Raw genomic sequence first — 19706 nt, 5'->3', positions numbered from 1 at the left:
TCATCCTTGCTATGCCTCTGCTACTCCTTGCTGTGCCTCTGCTACAGTTACAGCTGTCATAGTTGTTAACAGATCTCAAGCCCAGACTGCCTCCTCCCTCCGTAGGCCCTGACACAGACCTTCCCTGACACTCTACCTAGGGTGCTGGGACCCCTGCTGCTGGGGAAATAGACATAGCTTTCTAGAAACACAGACAAAGAGCCCTGGCATTGCTTGTCAGGGGTGTATCCTCACCCCGGCTCAGGAGACTGCAAACTGACTGTCAGCATGAATCACATTCACATTTAGTTCCATACTGTCTCCCCACTAAGAAGTTGAGAGAGACTGGAGCCCCAGGCTAGGCAGGATGCTATGTTGTGAATGATGGCCAGTCTATCCTCCCCACCCCCATTCCCAATCTCAGAGCCTACATGCCTGATTGCTGCACAGTGAACTGTGCAGAAGGGCTGATATGTGGCATGTTTCCAGGCCCAGTTATGCCAAAACTGATTCAACAGCCATCATCCCTGGTCTCTATCCTGGTGTCATGTGGAGGCAGAGTACTGTTTATGGTTAACGGTAGGGTTACTGTTGATGAGATAGCCTGGAGTTTTAAAGTATCTGCTCACCAATTTCCCTGGAATGAAAATTGGTGCAGTGTGTTTAGTCTCCTACCATGGCGAGTATCTTAGTCCATTTGGGCTGCAATTAAAAAGTACCACAGACTGAGTGGCTTATAAACAATAGAAATGTATTTCTCACAGTTATGGAGGCTGGACGTCTGAGGTCAGGGTGCCAGCCTGGCCAGATGGTCAGATGAAGGCCCTCTTCCACGTTGCAGACTGCGAACTTCTTGTATCCTCACGTGGCAGAAGAGGCAAGGGAGCCGTCTGATGAGGGTACTAATCCCATTCATTAGGGCTCCACCCTTATGACCTAATCACCTCCCAAAGACCCCACTTCTTAATACCGTCACCTTGGGCATTAGGTTTTCAACATAAGAATTAGGTGGGAGGGGAACAAAAGTATTTAGACCACAACAGTGGGCACAGTGATACCCCAACTTTTTGTACATTCAAGAAGACTAGTTCAGGGAAACCAACTTGGTGGCCAACAGCCCCACTGCAGCTGAGATTCCTCTTCCCCTTCTAGTAGAGAAGCCCATGGTGTGAACCTACTCTTCCTCCTTGGCCTGTAGACTAAAGGCTGAACTCCACAGCCTGGCTGCCTCCTCTCCCACCATGTGTCCTCACCTACATGTATCCTCTTGAGGTCCTTGGAGCTGCACCCCAATTCCATGAAGGTGCCTTGTGCTCCACAATTGTGTACATGCAAGGACATACTGCCACTCTTCCTTCAGGGCTCAGCTTCCTCAACTTCTTCTGCCCACTCTGGGGCAGAGTTAGCCTCTTCCTCTTGTGCTCCCACATCGCCTCTTGTTCATTTAGTAAGTCCTTACACATTTTGGAAAATTGTCCATTGGACTACATATTTCCCAGGCTATGTTCTTCTAGCTCCTTTCCAGGGGTGAACCACTGTGGATTCTGAGTGTTTGTAAAATGGATGGAGCTCCCAGCATTGCAGAGGGGATATCCTGGGCTCCTTGACCCAACTCAGGACTCCCAACTTCCTGTGGCGATCTTGCTTAAGTTTGCACCATGGCCCTGCCTAACCTGGCCTCCTCTTAGGGCAGACTCAGAGGGGAGTGCACCTTCCTGAATTAGCTGGTGTCTAGTGAGAGGGTGGGGCTTGGTGACATTATAAGTCAGATTACTCGTGAGTTTCACTTCTGAGTGCAAAGCAGTTCAGTGGGACGTCTCATTGAGAGAGAAGAGCCCAGGTCTGAGGAGAGTGACCAACTGCTGCTTCTACCAGGTAAGATTCTCCTCTAATTCCTGCCTGCCTCAGCTCTAGCCCCTTCCTTACCCTCATCTCTCCTGCTTAGTCCATCCTGGATGAGTGGAGGCTGGAAAGACTAAGCTGGTTGGTCCTCGATAGTGGTTCCTATCCTCGGCAAAGGTCCTGGGATACCTTTCAGAAGGAAGGCTCGTTCCATGTAGCTGATTCAGCTGAATTGAGCCAAGAGGGCCACAGTTATTCATACATGTGTAGACCCTGGGCTGGGTTCTGGGGATCTAGTGATATGGGAGACATGTCCCTCCCCACAGGAACTCTTAGCTGGAAGAGACAGAAATGAATATTTACTGGGAGTGTAAATACTGGGGTTACTTGGGGGAAGCTTCACAGTCTCTGGTATGTAGAAGTGCTGAATAAATGTTGAATAGAAGAAGAAATGAATAAGAGAGCGAATGAATGAGTGATTGAGCTAGCTGGGCCTCGATAGGAGAGTGAGATCTCACCATGTGTGTAGCCCTAGGCCCTTCCCAAAGGTAATTGCCTCAGTTACCCCATTTTATCCTCAAAACAGACCTCTAACATATATGGAATATATGTTTGACAGATTTGACAGAAACTGAGTGTAGGTATATGTGACTTTGGGGAGATTTTTTGGCAACTGATTTCTTGGTTCTCTGAATAAGAACTCCCCACCTCTCAATTTTTCAAAGCTGTACTAGTACCTACCTATGCCAAGCCCTGTGCTGGGCATTGAAGAAGCAGAGATGACTCAGCAATTCCAGGGAAGGCTGTGAATGAAGGCTGGACAGCAGGAGACAAGATGAAGCTCATAGTCAATGTGGCTGGAATATGAAGGGGAGTAGCAAGAGAGGAAGCTTGGGTTGAGGACAGTGTGAGGGGGTTGCAAAGTCACAAAGCGTTTGGGACTTTTTTTTTCTGCAGTAGAAGCCATCACAGTGTGATGGCTTACTTCACATTGTGGGGAGTGACATGATAAAACCTATTTTTGCACAGTCACTCTGGTAACATGTTTGGTGTGGGTAAGGTGGTGAGATGGACACATGGGAGCACGAATATCATTTAGGAGGCTGTTGGAATAATCAGATGGGTGGAAGGTCTAGGACAGTGGCTGTGGGAACTGGGAGGTGGAGACACACGGGAGCTCTTTCCGCTCTCAGCTCTTTCAGCCTGAGAACTTATTGCGTAGAGGAAGTGAGGGTCAGGGATGTATAGCGGCAACATGAATGCCTCCAGCCAAGGTGAGGGACAAGAGAAGAATTTCGTAGGGAAAAGTGAAGGAGGAAATGAATGTGGCTTTGACCGTTGAGTTTGAGGAGCCTTCTCCAGCATCCAGAAATGCTAACAGACCATTGGAATTTGGGATTTGGCTCAGGACAGGGGTAGATTTGGGAACCTTCACACAGGTTTTAATCAAACCTTGGGGATGAGTGAGATAAAGAGGGAGTGTGGAGAAGAAGACTATGGCCAGAAACTTGGGAGCCCCATTGTTTAAGAGGAGAGGAGCGAAGGAGTTATTGACGAAGACTATGAGAGACTCAGGAAGGAGGCCCAGGGAAGACTGACTGTCGCAGCCAAGGGAGAAGAGAATTTTGCAGTGAAGAGAATTCTCATGGCTTTGCATGCCTGAGAGAGGGTGAAAGCATGGGAACTGAAGAAAAGGCTGGTATTGGGCAGTCAGGAGATCATAGGTGACCATGGGGAGGGCAAATTCATAGACATGAGGGGAGTGGCAGGTGGGGAGGGGTTGCAGAGGTGGGAAGGTAGCTTTCCTGAAGTTTTGCTGTTAAAGGAGGAGAGGTGGAATAATTCAGTAGCCAGATGCCTTCTGCCCATCTTGGGCCCTCCACTGCATTTCCCTTTTCTTCCACCCCTGCAGGGCACCTGAATCATTGAAGGCTCCTTTGGAAACTTCCTGGTCCCCGTTTTATTTATATGTAGATGAAAATAAAGTAGGCCTTGAGATGGAGAGACCTGGTGTGGCTGCTTTGTGAGGAGCTGCATCCTCAACTATGAGCACAGGCCTCTTTCAGCTCAGCATCACCCCACCTTCCAAAACTCACCCTGACGTTTATGTTGCACATTACAGTTCCCAAAGCATTTTCCCTGTTGTTACGCTATTTAATTCTGATGACAACCTTGTGAAGGTAGATATTATCTTCTCCTTTTTTACAGATGAAGAAACTGAAATGCAAAGAAATCATAAATGATTTGCCCAAAGTCATGGCATTAGTGGAACCCCTTTCTGAAGCACAGATCCACCCCTGTCCACTTCTCTCTTCAGCATGAAGTTTACACACCTTAACTTGGCATGAAGGCGCCAAGCCAGCCTGCTTGCTTCTCCAGCAGGTCTTTGGCCCCTCCTTACCTCACACCCTTTGCTCCAAACCTTTAGCACATCCCTGAACTCCCAAGTACAGCAGCAAGTCCATCTCTGTCACTGCCTGTGTCAGTCATACTGTGATTATTGGTAAAGCTGTGAGGTCCCTGAGGGTGTGGCCTAGGTCTGCTTCGTCTGTACCCTAGCATGTGGCACATTAGGCATTAGGGACTGATAAATGTGAATGAATGACAGAATGAATGAATGGCATTGGGATTAGAAATCAGCCTTCCCAATGCTCTTTTGTTGTACGTGCTCTGGAAAATGAGGGCTTTCTGGTTGTTTACTAAAGGATTTTGATGGTCAGAGATTCTGAGCTCTGCCCACATCTTCCTTCCTGGTCCCATTCAGAAGGAAGAAAGTTAAGGGTCTGCATCACAGCCTCCGAGGTTCATCACAACCTGTGGAGTACGTGGTTCACCCGGGAACCCTTTTCCCCCATAGGAGGTCACCCCCCACCGTGGAACCACATGGACTCCATTGGGTCTCTAGGGTTGCAGCAACAGGAAGAAGCCCCCAGCTGCCCCCAAGAAGGCTTGCCCTGCCCCTCAAACAGCTCTGAGCTGGTAAGTTCAGTACTGGGTTCCTGTCTCGTGCCTATTCAAGGCTGTCCAGAGCAGGAGCAGCAGAAGATGCCATGCGGCCACTGGCTCACACCCATGCAGCCCTTTCCTGTTTACTGAGCCTTTCACGTCTGATCTAGTAGCTTTCTCCTTCAAGGCTCCACACCACTGCGAGGTGGGGGTTATCTCCTCATTTTACAGCCGAGGAAGGGGGCTTAGAGAGGTGACGTACCTTGAGTTTAAGGCACGACAGGAGCTTGAGCTGAGGTGTTTCATCTCCAAAGTCTAGAAAGGACCCTCCAGGGTTTTTCTTGTAGAAAGCTGTGTTCTTAAAGCCCTTCCTTCTCCCACTTCTCAAGTCATTCCTGCACATCTTTCACCCCTCAACACGGCCACTGAAGTCAGGCACACAGAGAGGATTTCAGTGCTGAACTCAACTTAGAGGTTGTGCAGCAAGGTTATTGTGCCTCAGGTTAGCTCAGAGTGAGTTTCTCTTTTTTTTTTTTTTTTTTTAAAGGATTTTCTTATTTATTTATTTATTTATTTATTTTTGGCTGTGTTGGGTCTTCGGTTCGTGCGAGGGCTTTCTCCAGTTGCGGCAAGCGGGGGCCACTCTTCATCGCGGTGCGGGACCGCTCTTCATCGCGGTGCGCGGGCCTTTCTCTATCGCGGCCCCTCCCGTCGCGGGGCACAGGCTCCAGACGCGCAGGCTCAGCAATTGTGGCTCACGGGCCCAGCCGCTCCGCGGCATGTGGGATCTTCCCAGACCAGGGCTCGAACCCGTGTCCCCTGCATTAGCAGGCAGATTCTCAACCACTGTGCCACCAGGGAAGCCCGAGTTTCTCTTTTTTCTGTCATCTTGACCAAGATTTAGAAGCCCTTGTCTACCACACCCTCTAGCAGGAGACACTTGGGTAAGTCAATTCATATCTCTTCGTCTCTGTTTCCTCATCAGTGAAATGGAGGAAAATAAAGTCTAATCCTCCCACTCCTGGAGGATTAAGTGAGCTAATGGAGATACAGGACCTGCACAGAGGAGGCATCCATGAAAGGGTTCTTGAATTGTTCCCTGCAGTTTCTTTAGTTTTCCAGCCCATTCTGAAACCTACTTGATTTGGCTTGTTGCCCAAACTAGAGGGGCGTCACCCCTCACTGCATTTCATGCTCCCACTTTACCCTTGTCCAACGTCTGCTCCAGACCCTGTAAACATTTCTTCTGTGCACAACCCCTAGCTGGGCCACAGAAGGGTGCAATGACTGTGCCACGGTGCCTGCCCTGCCAGGGCTTGCTCTAGGGCCTGCCATCATCACCTCTTTCACTTTACGCCACTCTCTCGAGACTCTGGCGCTGGTCCCACACACACCCTGCTGGCTCTATTGCACACACCTGCAGTTTAAAGACAATTCTCTTCAGCTTTGGGGGAACTTCACATGGATGCCAAATTTCCTGTGGCCTTGGGCCCCCACTCAGCACTGCAGGCTTCTGCCTCAGTTCCCCTTCCCATGATGCTCTAAGAACCACGTGTGGTCGGAGCCCAGTCCCATCTGAGTCCCTTCCTGGTGCCTTCTGCCAGGACTCTTTTTGTCACCAGAGGGGACATGGAGTCAGGCTCCCCAGGCTGGTTTTACCTTGTGCTCTGAGGAAAGGGAACCCATGTCCTATAGGGCAGCCACTGTCTCACCCCTTCACATCTACTGTCTTCTCAGTCTTCACAACATCGCTAAGAAGTGGGTGCTATTTTTGTTCCTGCTTGACAGAGGAGAAAACCTGCTCAGAGAGATGAAGTGGGCCCTGACTGACCGACACAGCAAGTTGGTCAAAGTATCCAGCATTGAAGCCACATTGAATCCACCCTCTCTCTAATGCTTTGCTCCTCACTCTCCTGGCTGAGGTCTCTCCCCACTCTTCTTGGGGGAGGTTGAGGCGAGACTCCAGTAGCTTCTCCTGGCTGCTGTGCGCCCACCAGCGTCAGCCAGCGAAGTCCTCCTGTGTTTCTTGAGGCTTCTGCCATCTCCTAGTCACTCCTCTTGCACCTCTCACTGCAGCCGGGAGGAAAAGGAAGAAAAACATCGATCTACCCAAGCCATTGACTTCTCCATAACTCTGCTGTTGTCATTAAGCAATAATAAAACACCCCTCACATCTGAACAGCACTTTACACTTTCACATACATTATCCCCTTTCTTATGCCACCACAACCACTCAGTCAACAAATCCTGAGAGCCAGCCACTCCTTGTGGCCCTGAGATACAACCATGAACAAGACATGGCTCCTGGGTGCTTTTGAGTATTGTTATTCTCTTGTAAGTCTTACCATGTCAGAGAGAAGTTTAACTTGCCCAGGGCCACATAGCCAGGAAGTGGCAGGGCAAGGACTCAGATGTAAGTTTTCTCATCCCACGTCCTATGGGGTTTCTTTGCTGCAAACTTCATCAGCTTTGGGTTCTTTTCAGGTGCTTTTATTAGTTTTTATAAGGCTTCGCATTTATGTGGAAACATCTCTGCAGTCAGATCTGGGTTCAAGTCCCACTCTGCCCCTTAATAGCTGCTTGGATTGGGAAGATGACTATACCTCTCTGAGCCTCAGTTTCCTCATTTGTGACTCAGGAATAGCTCCTCCTAGCATGCATGGCTACTGGAAGCAGTAATGTGAATATGGAACTGAACATCTGGACTCCAGTTAGGATCATTTGCCTCCTTAGGGATCTGTTTCCCATTCTCTTCCTAAAGCAGGGGTGGGACTGAGTTGCCCCCATCTCCCTCAGTTGGCAGCCTCTCCTCCCTGGCTCTCCCTGCCTCCTTATCCAGGTGCCTAAGTGGTACTTTACAGATATGGGCCCAGTGTGGGGTAGTGGGTCGTAGGAATGGAATTCCTATGAGACAGGCAGTGGGGACCTGGGAAAGGCTAAGACTGGGAGAATGGAGTCGGGGGCTGGGACCCTCCGACAAACCCAGGGAGGCTGCTGAGGCCTCTTTGAAGGACAGGCCAGAGGGTTGTCCCAGGGAGGTTTCCACACAGAAGTGAGATACTGGAGCTTTTCTTAAGCTCCCCCAATTCAAGCTTCTGCTGGAAAAGAACCTGGTGTCCCATCCTCTGCTTTCCCTGTCTGCCCGCCACTCCCTTCACTCTGATCTGCCCCTGGCCAGCCTTCCCCAAAATCCATCCCCTTGCTCTGAAGAAAAACCCTTTGTGCTCTTCCCCCATATCTTCAAATGGCTCATTCCCTTCCTTCATTTAGGTCACCTCCACAGGGAGACCTTCCCTGACCAATATCCAAAAATACCTCTTCCTCCCCTGGTCACTCCTGAACTTCTATTTCTGCCTTTCTTTTCTATCAGTACTACCAGAACCATATTACATGTTTCTGTGCTTATTTTCTGCCCCCTACACTAGAATTGAGTTCCACAAGAGCAGACTCAGCTGGCTGTGCAGTGTATGGTGCTTAGAATAGTTCTGGGTACATATTAGGGGCTCAGTCAATGTCTGTGTGAAGGGTGGCCAACTGTGGGAGGACTGTCCTCCACGGTGTGGCCCCCAAACTCTCCTGGCTGGGCTTGCTCGGGCTCCAGAGTGGAGTGTGTCGGAAGAGGGAAGCCCCTGAACCTGAAGTTCATCCACACATTTGTTCATTCATTTGCTCATCTAACAACAATTCACTGAGCAGCTCGGCTCTGGGTCCTGGGGAACCAGAGCAAATCACTGGTGGGGTGACAGGGGAGAGGTCTTGCCAGCCCTGAATTCAAAGAAGTAGAGGGGGTTGGAGGGAGCTGAAAGGATCCACAAGGGAATGGAGCAGGAGGAAGTGGGTGGGTCTTCCCACCAAAAAGGAGCTTTCTGAGGGTGCAGGAGCTGGTGTAGGCTGTGAGCAGCAAGAAAGCCACAGTGTGTGAAGAGGCGAGGAGTGGGGCTGGGCAGGTGCCTGGGAGCACAGCAAGGCTCACAGTGGGCTCAAGCAGGGCTCAGGCCAGCCCCTGGGGAAGCTGAGGGAGGGGTGCTGGTCTGGGCTAGGGAGGGGAGGTATGAACTGGGCCAGGCTGGCCTCTGAACTGGTTGGAGTGGGGGAACTTCGCTAGGCCAACAGGGCTCCTGCCCAGATGCCGGCCTGTTTCTCCTCAGGTACAGGAATGCCTGCAGCAGTTCAAGGTGACAGGGGCACAGCTGCGGCAGATCCAAACCAGCCTCCTGGACTCCATGGAGCAAGCCCTTAAGGGGCAGGCCAGCCCTGCCCCTGCTGTCCAGATGCTGCCCACATATGTGGGGTCTATCCCACATGGCACTGGTGGGTTGTATAGACTAACATGGGTGGCCAGGACTGGTAAGAGGGTTCTGATCTGGGGGAGGGGGGAGTTCCTTACTCCTTTCTCCATCTCTAAGGTCCCCATCTCTAAGGTCCCTTGATGAGACTTCACAGGCCTTGGGAATGTTTCTGGGAAGAAGAGGGCTTGGTCTCACCAGCTGCGTGCCTTTCTGTGACCTGCTTTCCCACAGAGCAAGGAGACTTCGTGGTGCTGGAGCTGGGAGCCACAGGGGCCTCACTGCGTGTTCTGTGGGTGACCCTGATGGGCATTGAGGGGCACAAGATGGAGCCCCGAAGCCAGGAGTTTGTGATCCCCCAAGAGGTGATGCTGGGTCCTGGTCAGCAGGTGAGCACTCACTGCACAGGCTCTGGGCCCGGGGGCAGCTGGGGCTCCAGTGGGCAGAGCTAAGCCCCCAACCCACCCCACAGCTCTTTGACTTTGCCGCCCGCTGCCTATCTGAGTTCCTGGATGCGCTCCCCGTGGGCAATCAGGGTCTGCAGCTTGGGTTCAGCTTCTCCTTCCCTTGTCACCAGACAGGGCTAGACAAGGTGAGGCAGAGTGGCTACAGGGACAGTGGGTGGAGGGGCTGCAGCCCCATGAAGGTCGTTGGAGGATTGACCTGAATTTTCTGCCTCCAGAGCACCCTCATTTCCTGGACCAAAGGTTTTAGGTGCAGTGGTGTGGAAGGCCAGGATGTGGTCCAGTTGCTACGAGACGCCATCCAGAGGCAGGGAGTGAGTAGAGGCAGGGGAGCAGGGAGGGATGCCCATGTGGCCTGGGCCTGGGCCTGGGCCCAGCACATGTAGGCTGTGCCTATGCTTCTGGGAGGGCCTTCTTTCCTTTCCTGTTTATACCCTTTATCCATGTAACCTTTGGGTAAATGCCGCTACCATTCTCATTTTATAGGTAAGGAGACTGAAGCTAAGCAAGGTCAAATAAATGTTCAGGACTGTAGGGGGAAACAAAGATGAAAAGACTTGACCCTGTCCTCAGGGACCTCACAAGTCTAGTGGGAAAACATTCCAATAAAAGATTGTCCCTGTTGAGAATGTGGTTCCGATGACTGTGGGAGCACAGGGAAGGGTGTACTACGACTTGAGCAGAGACTTGAAGGAGAAGTTTGCCAGGTGCATAAGCTGGGGCTGGGGAGGAAGGTCTAATTTCAGAGAAGGGCATATTCAGAAGTCTGGATGCCTGAGAAAGGCCGCTCTGGATCTGTGTGGACTCACCACCACGGTGCTGTGTGAGTAGCTGGAAGTCAGGGCTGAGAGGAGCAGGCTTGGGGAGCCAGGCCAGGACCAGGGTGAGCAAGCGAGGTGTCTACAGCGCAGCCTTCAAGGTGGCATGTTTGCTCACCCTTGTCCTGGTCCTGTGGGGAGCACTGGTGTTCTGGAAGTGATGGCTGAGGCTGAGAGCCCCTGAGACCTCCAGGGCCTGAGCTGGGAGCAGAGGAGCCAAGGGGCAGGGGTGGGACGGGAGGAAAATCCTCTATAGGTTGGGAAGGCCTAGAGCACATGTGACACAAATGTGTGGGGCATGCGGACACATATTTCAGGGACTCTGTGTGTCTCCATCAAAGCCAGGGCCCCAGCCCTGCCCATCCCCCAGGTTCCCTGACCTCTGTCCTCTCTGTTGTCCAGACCTACAGCATCGATGTGGTTGCCGTGGTGAATGACACAGTGGGCACCATGATGGGCTGCGAGCCAGGTGTTGGGCCATGCGAAGTTGGGCTGGTTGTAGGTGAGCCACAGGCATTTGTGATGGTGGATGGAGGGCCTGGAGGCCTGGTGGACAGGCCCTGATGGGGTGTCCCTGCCAGACACTGGCACCAATGCGTGTTACATGGAAGAGGCACGGCATGTGGCAGTGCTAGACGAGGACCGGGGCCGAGTCTGCATCAGCGTCGAGTGGGGCTCCTTCAGTGATGATGGGGCCCTGGGGCCAGTGCTGACCATCTTCGACCGCACCCTGGACCACGAGTCCCTGAATCTGGGTGCCCAGAGGTGGCCTAATCTTCTGCTCTAGTCCCTGTCACTGCTTTGTTCCCCTCCCGCTCTGTTGTCCCTGTACTCCAGCCCTTAGGCCCCTCCCTCTCGTTTGCTCCTAGGCTCTCTGGGTTGCATCCTGGGGGGCCCTGGCCAGGCTCAAAGAAGGAATGGGTTCTAGAACGAAGAGTTTTTAACTCTTGGCCCTCCCTTAGTCCTGACTCTGGCCAGCCCTGGCAGGGGTTGGGGGTTGGGAGTAGCCAAGCAAAGAGTCTCCTACCCTCCTTGGGTCCTTCCACCCTCCAGGAGTCCCCATGAACCTAATCTAAGCCAGAGGGGGCAGTGGGGTCTGGGTAAACACCCAACTGTCTCCTAGGAGGCCATTTGCTTCTGGACCCTTCAGCAGGGACCGCAAAGCAAATGACCCCTCTTTGGGAGTTCTTGGAGGTGGGGCCAGGTGGGCTGAGGGCTTAGGAAAGGCTCTGTCCAGCCACCCTTCCTGCCTGTAGGTTTGAGAAGATGATTGGGGGCCTGTACCTGGGTGAGCTGGTGCGGCTGGTGCTGGCTCACCTGGCCCGGTGCGGTGTCCTCTTTGGCGGCTACACCTCCCCTGCCCTGCTAAGGCAAGGCGGCATCCTCCTGGAACATGTGGCTGAGATGGAGGAGTGAGTGCGGGAGGCGAGTGGGCTGGGACAGAGGGGTTCTTGGCTTGGGAATGGGGAGGATGCTCTTTCCCTGAGGTAGCCATGGAGCTTCGGTGGGGGCAGGGAGCTTTGGGGCTACTTCAGCCCCAAAGTAGCACCCTGTCCCCGCCAGTCCCTCTGCTGGGGCAGCCCGTGTGCACGCTATCCTGCAGGACTTGGGCCTGAACCCAAGGGCCTCAGATGCCGAGTTTGTGCAGCACATATGTGCGGCTGTGTGCACGCGGGCTGCCCAGCTCTGTGCAGCTGCCCTGGCTGCCGTCCTCTCCCGTCTGCAGCACAACCGGGAGCAGAAGACACTTCAGATTGCTGTGGCCACTGGAGGCCGAGTGTTTGAGCGACACCCCAGGTATTGGGAATACAGGTGATCCTGTGTTAGCAGGTAGCAGGAACAAGTGTGTGTTTGTGATACACACCCAGAGGGCACTCTGGTACCACTGGTGCAAGCCTATGGGTATGAATGGCACCCAAGCAAAGTGAGGACAGACAGGGGCTGGGGAGGCCAGAAGAGGTCAGAGGAGAGAAAGAGGCTTCTCTTGGGTGTGCAAGGGAGGGTGTCACTGGGGGCACTGGGCGTATGGTTGGTGCATGGATGGGTTTAGAATTGAATTGATTTGAAGTGAGGGAGCCCAGGGCTTCTGCAAGCCCTGGGGGTCAGGGCCAGGTGCCAAGCCAGGGTGCACCTGATGTGTGTCTGTGTAGGTTCCTCAGCATCCTGCAGGAGACAGTGAGGCTCCTGGCCCCCGAATGTGATGTCTCCTTCATACCCTCTGTGGACGGGGGTGGCCAGGGGGTGGCAATGGTGACTGCTGTGGCTGCCCGCCTGGCTGCCCACCGGTGCCTGCTGGAGGAGACCCTGGCACCATTCCGGTTGACCCGTGAGCAGCTGGCAGCAGTGCAGGCACAGATGCGAGAGGCCATGGCCAAGGGACTCCAGGGGGAAGCCTCCTCCCTCCGCATGCTGCCCACTTACGTCCGGGCCACGCCTGATGGCAGTGGTAAGGACTTGGCCTGAATGTGGGGCTGGGACATGGACTTCTGGGGGTCACAGCATGTGTGGGGGTGGAGCTTCCAGCTCTGACCTGGCACTGAGGGTCTCTGCCCCACAGAGCGTGGGGACTTCCTGGCCCTGGACCTGGGGGGCACCAACTTCCGGGTCCTCCTGGTGCGTGTGGCCACTGGAGGTGTGCAAATCACCAGCCAGGTCTACTCCATCCCGGAGTGCGTGGCCCAGGGCTCTGGACAGCAGGTACCCACAACCTGGAGCTGATGTCAGGGGGCGGGAAAGGGCCAAGTGGCCCGCTCCCTGACTTGCTCCACCCCTCAGCTCTTTGACCACATTGTGGACTGCATCGTGGACTTCCAGCAGCAGCAGGGCCTGAGTGGGCAGAGCCTCCCCCTGGGTTTCACCTTCTCCTTCCCGTGTAGGCAGGTCGGCCTGGACCAGGTGAGAGAGGGAGGGCTGGGGGAAGCCGTCCTCAGGGGGCTTTCCACCAACATACTCTTCTTGGAGTGGGCAGGAGGCCTGGAGAGGGCTTCCTGGGCTAGGGAGAGGGCTGGGTGGAGGCACTGCAGGGCTGGGCCTGCACCCAGCCTCAGTTTCCCCAGATGTGATGTGCCCAGGTGGATGGGATGCAGTGAGATGGCCTGGAATCCAGGGCCATGAAAAGGCGTGGGATGGAGAAGGACATGGTTACCCCTGGGGGCTGCCAGTGGGCAGGAGAGTGGAGCCAGCATTAGGTCTGGGCACTTGGGAGCAGTGCAGGCCAAGGTTGGGACTGACCGGAGGACACACCGGCTGTCTCACCCACAGCACTGTTGTAATGCCGAGGGTACCTGCAGGAAGCAGAGTTTGTTCTGTCTCTCAAAGGCGCTTGTGGTTGCATGGTTCCTTTGCCCTCTCTCCTGTTCCCAGCCTTGCTGGTATCCTTCTCAGGGCCTGGTTGGGGTTGGCAGAGGGGCAAGCACAGGTCTAGACACAACACCCACTCAGCACACACCTCTGCATCCTTCATCAGGAATGCTAGACTTTTCATGCACACACCTAAGGCCTGCCATGGAGATGGCTCCTCCCAGACCTCTGATCCAAGCTCCCAGGAATCTCCTCCCCAACACCCCCAACTTCTGCTGAAAAGCTCCTGTGATGAGGAGCTTGCTGGCCCTGAAGGTGCCGACCAGGTTCTTCCACACCTGTGATCTCTGGGAAGCTCTGCCTCCTCTACTCCAACCAGCCTTCCTATCGTTTTCGCCTACCCTCTGCTCCTACTCTGACCTCTCAGATACGGGCCTCTGTGCTCTGCTTTCCTTTGGATCATGCAGTCAGCAGTGTCTCTTTGCTCGTCTGCTCCCTCCAGCCTGAGTTATTCTGGCACCTTTTGATTATTCCTTGTAAGGTGTGAGAAGCAGGTGGGACTCTGTGCAAAATCAGGCATGCAAGAAACACGGTCCTATTAACAGAATTTAATTTCTATGTTGAGCCCACATTCTTTTCAGGAGTGAAAACTTAATGGTAATCAATTCAGGGACCCCCCTTATCCAGGTAGGGGCCCCTCCTTTGCTGTATAGAATGTGCAGACAAGCTGGGACGTGGGGGAAACGTCCAGGCCCCAGCCATTTGGACTCTGCCTCTTGCTCTCTTGGGTCTTGACAACTCCCTTGATACCTTACCTTCCTCTCCGTGGAGAAGGAGGGCAGAGGCTGCCTCTGTTCTCAGATTATCCAAATCCCTTCTGTTTCCTCCCCTTCCCCACAGGGGCATGGCCAGGGTGGAGGGCCTAGGACTTTCTCAGGAAGCCATCCGTAACCTGGCTCTAACTCCTGCCCACCTCACCTTTCCCAAACCAGGGGGTCTTTCTCTCATCTGGGAGTGGGGAAACTTTGCTGTTACTCATGATCTGGCTCCCGCTCTCATGCACTCTCACTCTCTCTGGTTTCTGTTTTTGAGACAATGAGCACAGAATACTCCATCTTGTGGTTTTATGGGGAAAGGAATAAAAGGAAATATTACTGGGGGAAATGTCAGTTAATATGTCTAAAATCTCCTGCCCCAAAGATTCCCAGACCTGCTCTCCATGCGTCTGCTTTGGGCAGAGCAGTCATTTTCTCCTAATGGTGGGTGGAATAGTTCCCCTGCCCCCTCCCTCAGAGGAAGCACAATAAGAAAAGAACAGTGGGCTTCCCTGGTGGCGCAGTGGTTGAGAATCTGCCTGCTAATGCAGGGGACACGGGTTCGAGCCCTGGTCTGGGAAGATCCCACATGCCACGGAGCAGCTGGGCCCGTGAGCCACAATTGCTGAGCCTGCGCGTCTGGAGCCTGTGCCCCGCGACGGGAGGGGCCGCGATAGAGAAAGGCCCGCGCACCGCGATGAAGGGCGGTCCCCGCACCGCGATGAAGAGTGGCCCCCGCTTGCCGCAACTGGAGAAAGCCCTCGCACGAACCGAAGACCCAACACAGCCAAAAATAAATAAATAAATAAATAAGAAAATCCTTTAAAAAAAAAAAAAGAAAAGAACAGCTAGGCTGCCATTACTAAGTTCACAATTTAAGGCCAGTCTCTCACAGTAAATTGTCTTGTCCCCGCCTGTCCTGCCCTGGTGTCTGGTTTCTGGCTTTTCCATTCATCCTTCACTCGTATCTGGAACATGCATGTGAATCTCCCATTGACACGGCTCTGTCCCAACTCTGAGAATTCCTTCCTTTTAAGTGACTTGCTAGCTCTTTCTGGAAGAGCAGACTCTGCTGTCATTTGGACCTCTGAGCCTTCTCTGTCCTTCCCTTTCTCACACACAGCACTCATTTTACCAGATCTGTTCATTCCTAACCCAATTACAAAGGGCCATTCCTTCTGGGCAGATGTCTTAAAATGGCCAGACCCTCAAACTATCTGAGCATTCTGGCACTAAAAGTAGAAGGCGTAGGTTGGATGGTTATTAATAGGTTTCTTCACACTGGAATCCTCCTGGGGAATTGGGAGGGGGCAGAGGGCAAGGTCCTTAATCGTATGACAGAGTAGACACAGAATCCTACCTGGGGAGGGAATCATATACTGCATTCTGATGGGATGCAGGCTTTGGAGAGGCAAAGTGAGATTCCAAGGGACCTCTAGCTTCCTGCTTCCTCTTTGTCCCACCCCAGGGCATCCTCCTGAACTGGACAAAGGGTTTCAATGCATCTGACTGTGAGGGCCAAGATGTTGTGTGTCTGCTGCGGGAAGCCATCGGGCGCCGACAGGTAAGTAGCCTGCCTGCAGGGGTGCTTTGGTGCAACAGGCCTTGAAGGGAGCAAAGGGTCTCCCGCTGCCTGATGTGGGGGGCCCTCTGTAGTAGAGACCTCTGGGTCCAGTGCTAGTTGCTGTGACGACCACGTTGCCCAGCAACTAGCAGCATCCTTTTGTGTGCAGGCAGTGGAACTGAATGTGGTTGCCATTGTCAATGACACGGTGGGGACCATGATGTCCTGTGGCTACGAGGACCCCCATTGCGAGGTCGGCCTCATCGTCGGTGAGGAGGACCCTGCTCTTTTGTGCCCCTACTGCCTGTTGCTAATTTACTGCCTCCTGTTGATTCGGATATTCCCCTGGCCTTGGGGATGTGGCATCATTCCTACCTGACTCAGTGGGGCCCTGGAACACTCTATTGGGCTGAGGGTCTGGAGCTTCGGTGTCTAGCCCAGCTTAGCTACTGACTCACAGTTATTTAAGCTCTCTGAACCTCAGTTTGCCCATCTGTTAAATGAATGTGAGCTTTGGAGTCATACAGATTTGGGTGGAAATACTAGCTCTGCCACTTCCACTGGTATGACCTTGGGCAAATCACCAGAGCCTCAGTTTCCTCATCTCTAAGGTGGAGATCATAATAATGCCTGTCTTAAGGGGTTATGAGGATGAAATGGGAGGGGACAAAGTGTAGCATTATGCCTGGCTCATGGCCTACAGAGTATTTGGAATTGGGTGGGACCCCAGTGATGGGGGTGTGTGCAGAGAATGAGTTGAGATGGTTCTTTGAATAGTCCAAGATTCTAAGTCTTTATTTATTTATTTATTTATTTATTTATTTATGGCTGTGTTGGGTCTTCTTTTCTGTGTGAGGGCTTTCTCGAGTTGCGGCGAGTGGGGGCCACTCTTCATCGCGGTGCGCTGGCCTCTCACTGTCTTGGCCTCTCTTGCTGCGGAGCACAGGCTCCAGATGCGCAGGCTCAGTAGTTGTGGCCCACGGGCCCAGTTGCTCCGCGGCATGTGGGATCTTCCCAGACCAGGGCTCGAGCCTGTGTCCCCTGCATTGGCAGGCAGATTCTCAACCACTGCGCCACCAGGGAAGCCCCCCTTTTTTTAAAAAATATTTATTTATTTATTTGGCTGCACTGGGTCTTAGCTGTGGCACGTGGGATCTTTAGTTGCGGCACACGGGATCTTTTTAGTTGCAGCATGAGGGATCTTAGTTGTGGCATGCAGGATCTAGTTCCCTGATCAGGGATCGAACCCGGGCCCCCTGCATTGGGAGCGTGGAGTCTTAACCACTGGACCGCCAGGGAAGTCCCCAAGATTCTAAGTTTTTATTAAGCACCTTTCCTGTGGCCAGTTGGGGGCTGGATAAAGGGACAGGAAGACACATAAAGAAGGGGAAAATATCTGCCTTCTCGGAACTGACTGTTTAGTGAGGGTTGAATCCAGAAGAGCATGTGGCCATCAGAGAGAGCTGAATCTGACTAAATGCCAGGGCAACAAGCCAAGATCAGAAAGGAAGGGGTCCCGACATGAGTGAGACTTGAAAAGAAAGCCTTTGAAAAAGGAATTTGGCTAGATGGGAGAGGAGGGATCCCATAGCTCCTTGGACATCCGTCTCTTAGAGCAGGAGGTATGTGGCAGCCTCAAAGGAGACTGGGAGCTTCTTGAACATAGTGTCTGGCACCGGGAGGTGCTCGAGAGAGGCAGGCCCAGATTGCTGTGTGAATAAACAACTGGATGGAGTAATTCCAGGGTCCAACACACCTGCTTAGAGCTGATCGTGTGTTGGGGAGAAGAAGGAAAAGCCTTTACCCAGGGTATGCCTTCTGTCTAAGCTTCTTGGCTTCAAGGTCAAATCCAAATGTCACTTCCTCTCTGTAGCTTTTCCTGACTTTCTAGGCAGGAAGACTCACCTGTGCTTGGGTGTTCCATGATGCTTTTCTTTGCACTTCTATTTGGGCACACACAGGAAGTATCAGAGTTGGCTGCTCATTGCCCAGCCTCTGGCCACTGTGGAGCTCCTTGTGTCTCATTTTTATGTCCCCGGTTCCTGGCCCAGCACCTGCTGATTTGACTAAAGACCTGGAAGGCCAGTCCAGGAAGGCTTGGGCCTCTCACCTGTGTGACAGCGGGGGCTGTCACACATCTCTCAGGGGAATGATGTGAATGACAGGCATTTTGGGAGCACCCTGGGGTAGCATGGGAGATGTGCTGATGGTGGTGCTGGTAGGGGAAGTAGTGGAGGCCCGGGGGGCTTGATGGTGGCAGGGTCTGAAAAAGGGATGCGAGGAAGGAAGGAGGACCAGGCCCTGGGCAGGCCAATGAGCATGGGGAGATGGAGAGGTAGGAAATGAGCCCAGATTTTGCTATCTCGGTGGGAAGGGCTCAGAGGGATCTTGTCTGCATCAGTAAATGGCTCCCACCCCATCTGGCCTCTCTGAAGGAACTGGCACCAATGCCTGCTACATGGAGGAGCTCCAGAATGTGGCAAGTGTGGCTGGGGACTCAGGCCACATGTGCATCAACATGGAGTGGGGTGCCTTTGGGGATGATGGCTCTCTCAGCATGCTCAGTACCTGTTTTGATGCAAGTGTGGACCAGGCATCCATCAACCCTGGCAAGCAGAGGTGAGGGTTGGGCTGGGCAGGTGTGACTGGTGGTGGCTGGCACTAGTGATGTGGCTGGTGGCTGGTGGTGGCACGGGTCTGGGGCCTCCTGCCCTGTGTGCACACACACTTTCATGCAGGTTTGAGAAGATGATCAGTGGCATGTACCTGGGGGAGATCGTCCGCCACACCCTCTTGCATTTGACCAGCCTTGGAGTTCTCTTCCGGGGCCAGCAGACCCAGGGCCTTCAGACCAGGGACATCTTCAAGACCAAGTTTCTCTCTGAGATTGAAAGGTGCTGAGGCCTGCATTATCTCCTTCCACCTCCCAAAGGACTCTATCATTGGGTGGAATGCTGGTTGGAGGGAGGTGCACCAGAGGACAGAAAAGCCATGAGAGGGGGGCGCTCATGCAGGATCCTGCCTCTCTGTGCTCTATTCCCTCCTGTCTCCAGTGACAGCCTGGCCCTGAGGCAGGTCCGAGCCATCCTGGAGGATCTGGGGCTGTCCCTGACCTCAGATGATGCCCTGATGGTCCTGGAGGTGTGCCAGGCCGTGTCCCAGAGGGCCGCCCAGCTTTGTGGGGCAGGTGTGGCTGCCGTGGTGGAGAAGATCCGTGAGAACCGGGGCCTGGAAGAGCTGACTGTGTCTGTGGGGGTGGATGGAACCCTCTACAAGTTGCACCCTCAGTGAGTCTGGGTGCCAGGCTGGGCAGGGAGGCATGGCCAGGTGGGGCCCGGCTGACTTGGCCTCACCTCGGCCTCTCCCCCTCACAGCTTCTCCAGCCTGGTGGCAGCCACAGTGCGGGAGCTGGCCCCTCGCTGTGTGGTCACCTTCCTGCAATCAGAGGACGGGTCCGGCAAAGGTGCAGCCCTGGTCACCGCTGTTGCCTGCCGCCTTGCCCAGATGACCTGTGTCTGAAGAAGTCTCCAGCAACCAGCTTTGTTGGACCAGGGCTGGGACCCCATCTGTCCCCCAGCGAGGTCCAGACACCCAGGACTTCCAAAACAGCCATGTATGACCCCTCCATGGCCAATGGCCTGGACCCCTAGCTCTCCCCGAGAGAAGTAGCACTTGGGTTAGCAATATATATA

General features: G+C 53.6%; 1 protein-coding gene across 1 annotated transcript; it reads left to right on the top strand.

The window, feature by feature from the left end:
* The first annotated feature begins 1805 nt into the window (after positions 1 to 1805).
* HK3 (hexokinase 3) lies at positions 1806 to 19630 on the top strand. Its single transcript, XM_057540783.1, has 19 exons — positions 1806 to 1854; positions 4679 to 4800; positions 8916 to 9078; positions 9288 to 9442; positions 9526 to 9645; positions 9736 to 9831; positions 10738 to 10837; positions 10917 to 11100; positions 11592 to 11747; positions 11899 to 12132; positions 12486 to 12781; positions 12893 to 13032; positions 13111 to 13230; positions 15919 to 16014; positions 16184 to 16283; positions 18450 to 18633; positions 18753 to 18908; positions 19068 to 19301; positions 19389 to 19630. Exons 2-19 carry the CDS (start codon positions 4705 to 4707, stop codon positions 19531 to 19533), a joined length of 2775 nt encoding a protein of 924 aa, XP_057396766.1. The 5' UTR covers positions 1806 to 1854; positions 4679 to 4704; the 3' UTR covers positions 19534 to 19630.
* Positions 19631 to 19706: the final 76 nt, after the last annotated feature.

The sequence above is a fragment of the Balaenoptera acutorostrata genome, chromosome 2 (assembly GCF_949987535.1).
Source record: "Balaenoptera acutorostrata chromosome 2, mBalAcu1.1, whole genome shotgun sequence".
NCBI classification, from domain to species: Eukaryota; Metazoa; Chordata; class Mammalia; order Artiodactyla; family Balaenopteridae; genus Balaenoptera; species Balaenoptera acutorostrata.
Note: the sequence above shows the minus strand (reverse complement) of the source record. Positions and strands in the feature narration are given on the sequence as shown.

Coding starts and splice junctions, on each gene's coding strand:
- HK3 (XM_057540783.1), top strand. CDS start 4,705: ATGGACTCCATTGGGTCTCTAGGGTTGCAGCAACAGGAAGAAGCCCCC. Junction 11,748..11,898: donor CATGTGGCTGAGATGGAGGA/GTGAGTGCGGGA, acceptor TGTCCCCGCCAG/TCCCTCTGCTGGGGCAGCCC. Junction 18,909..19,067: donor TTTCTCTCTGAGATTGAAAG/GTGCTGAGGCCT, acceptor TCCTGTCTCCAG/TGACAGCCTGGCCCTGAGGC.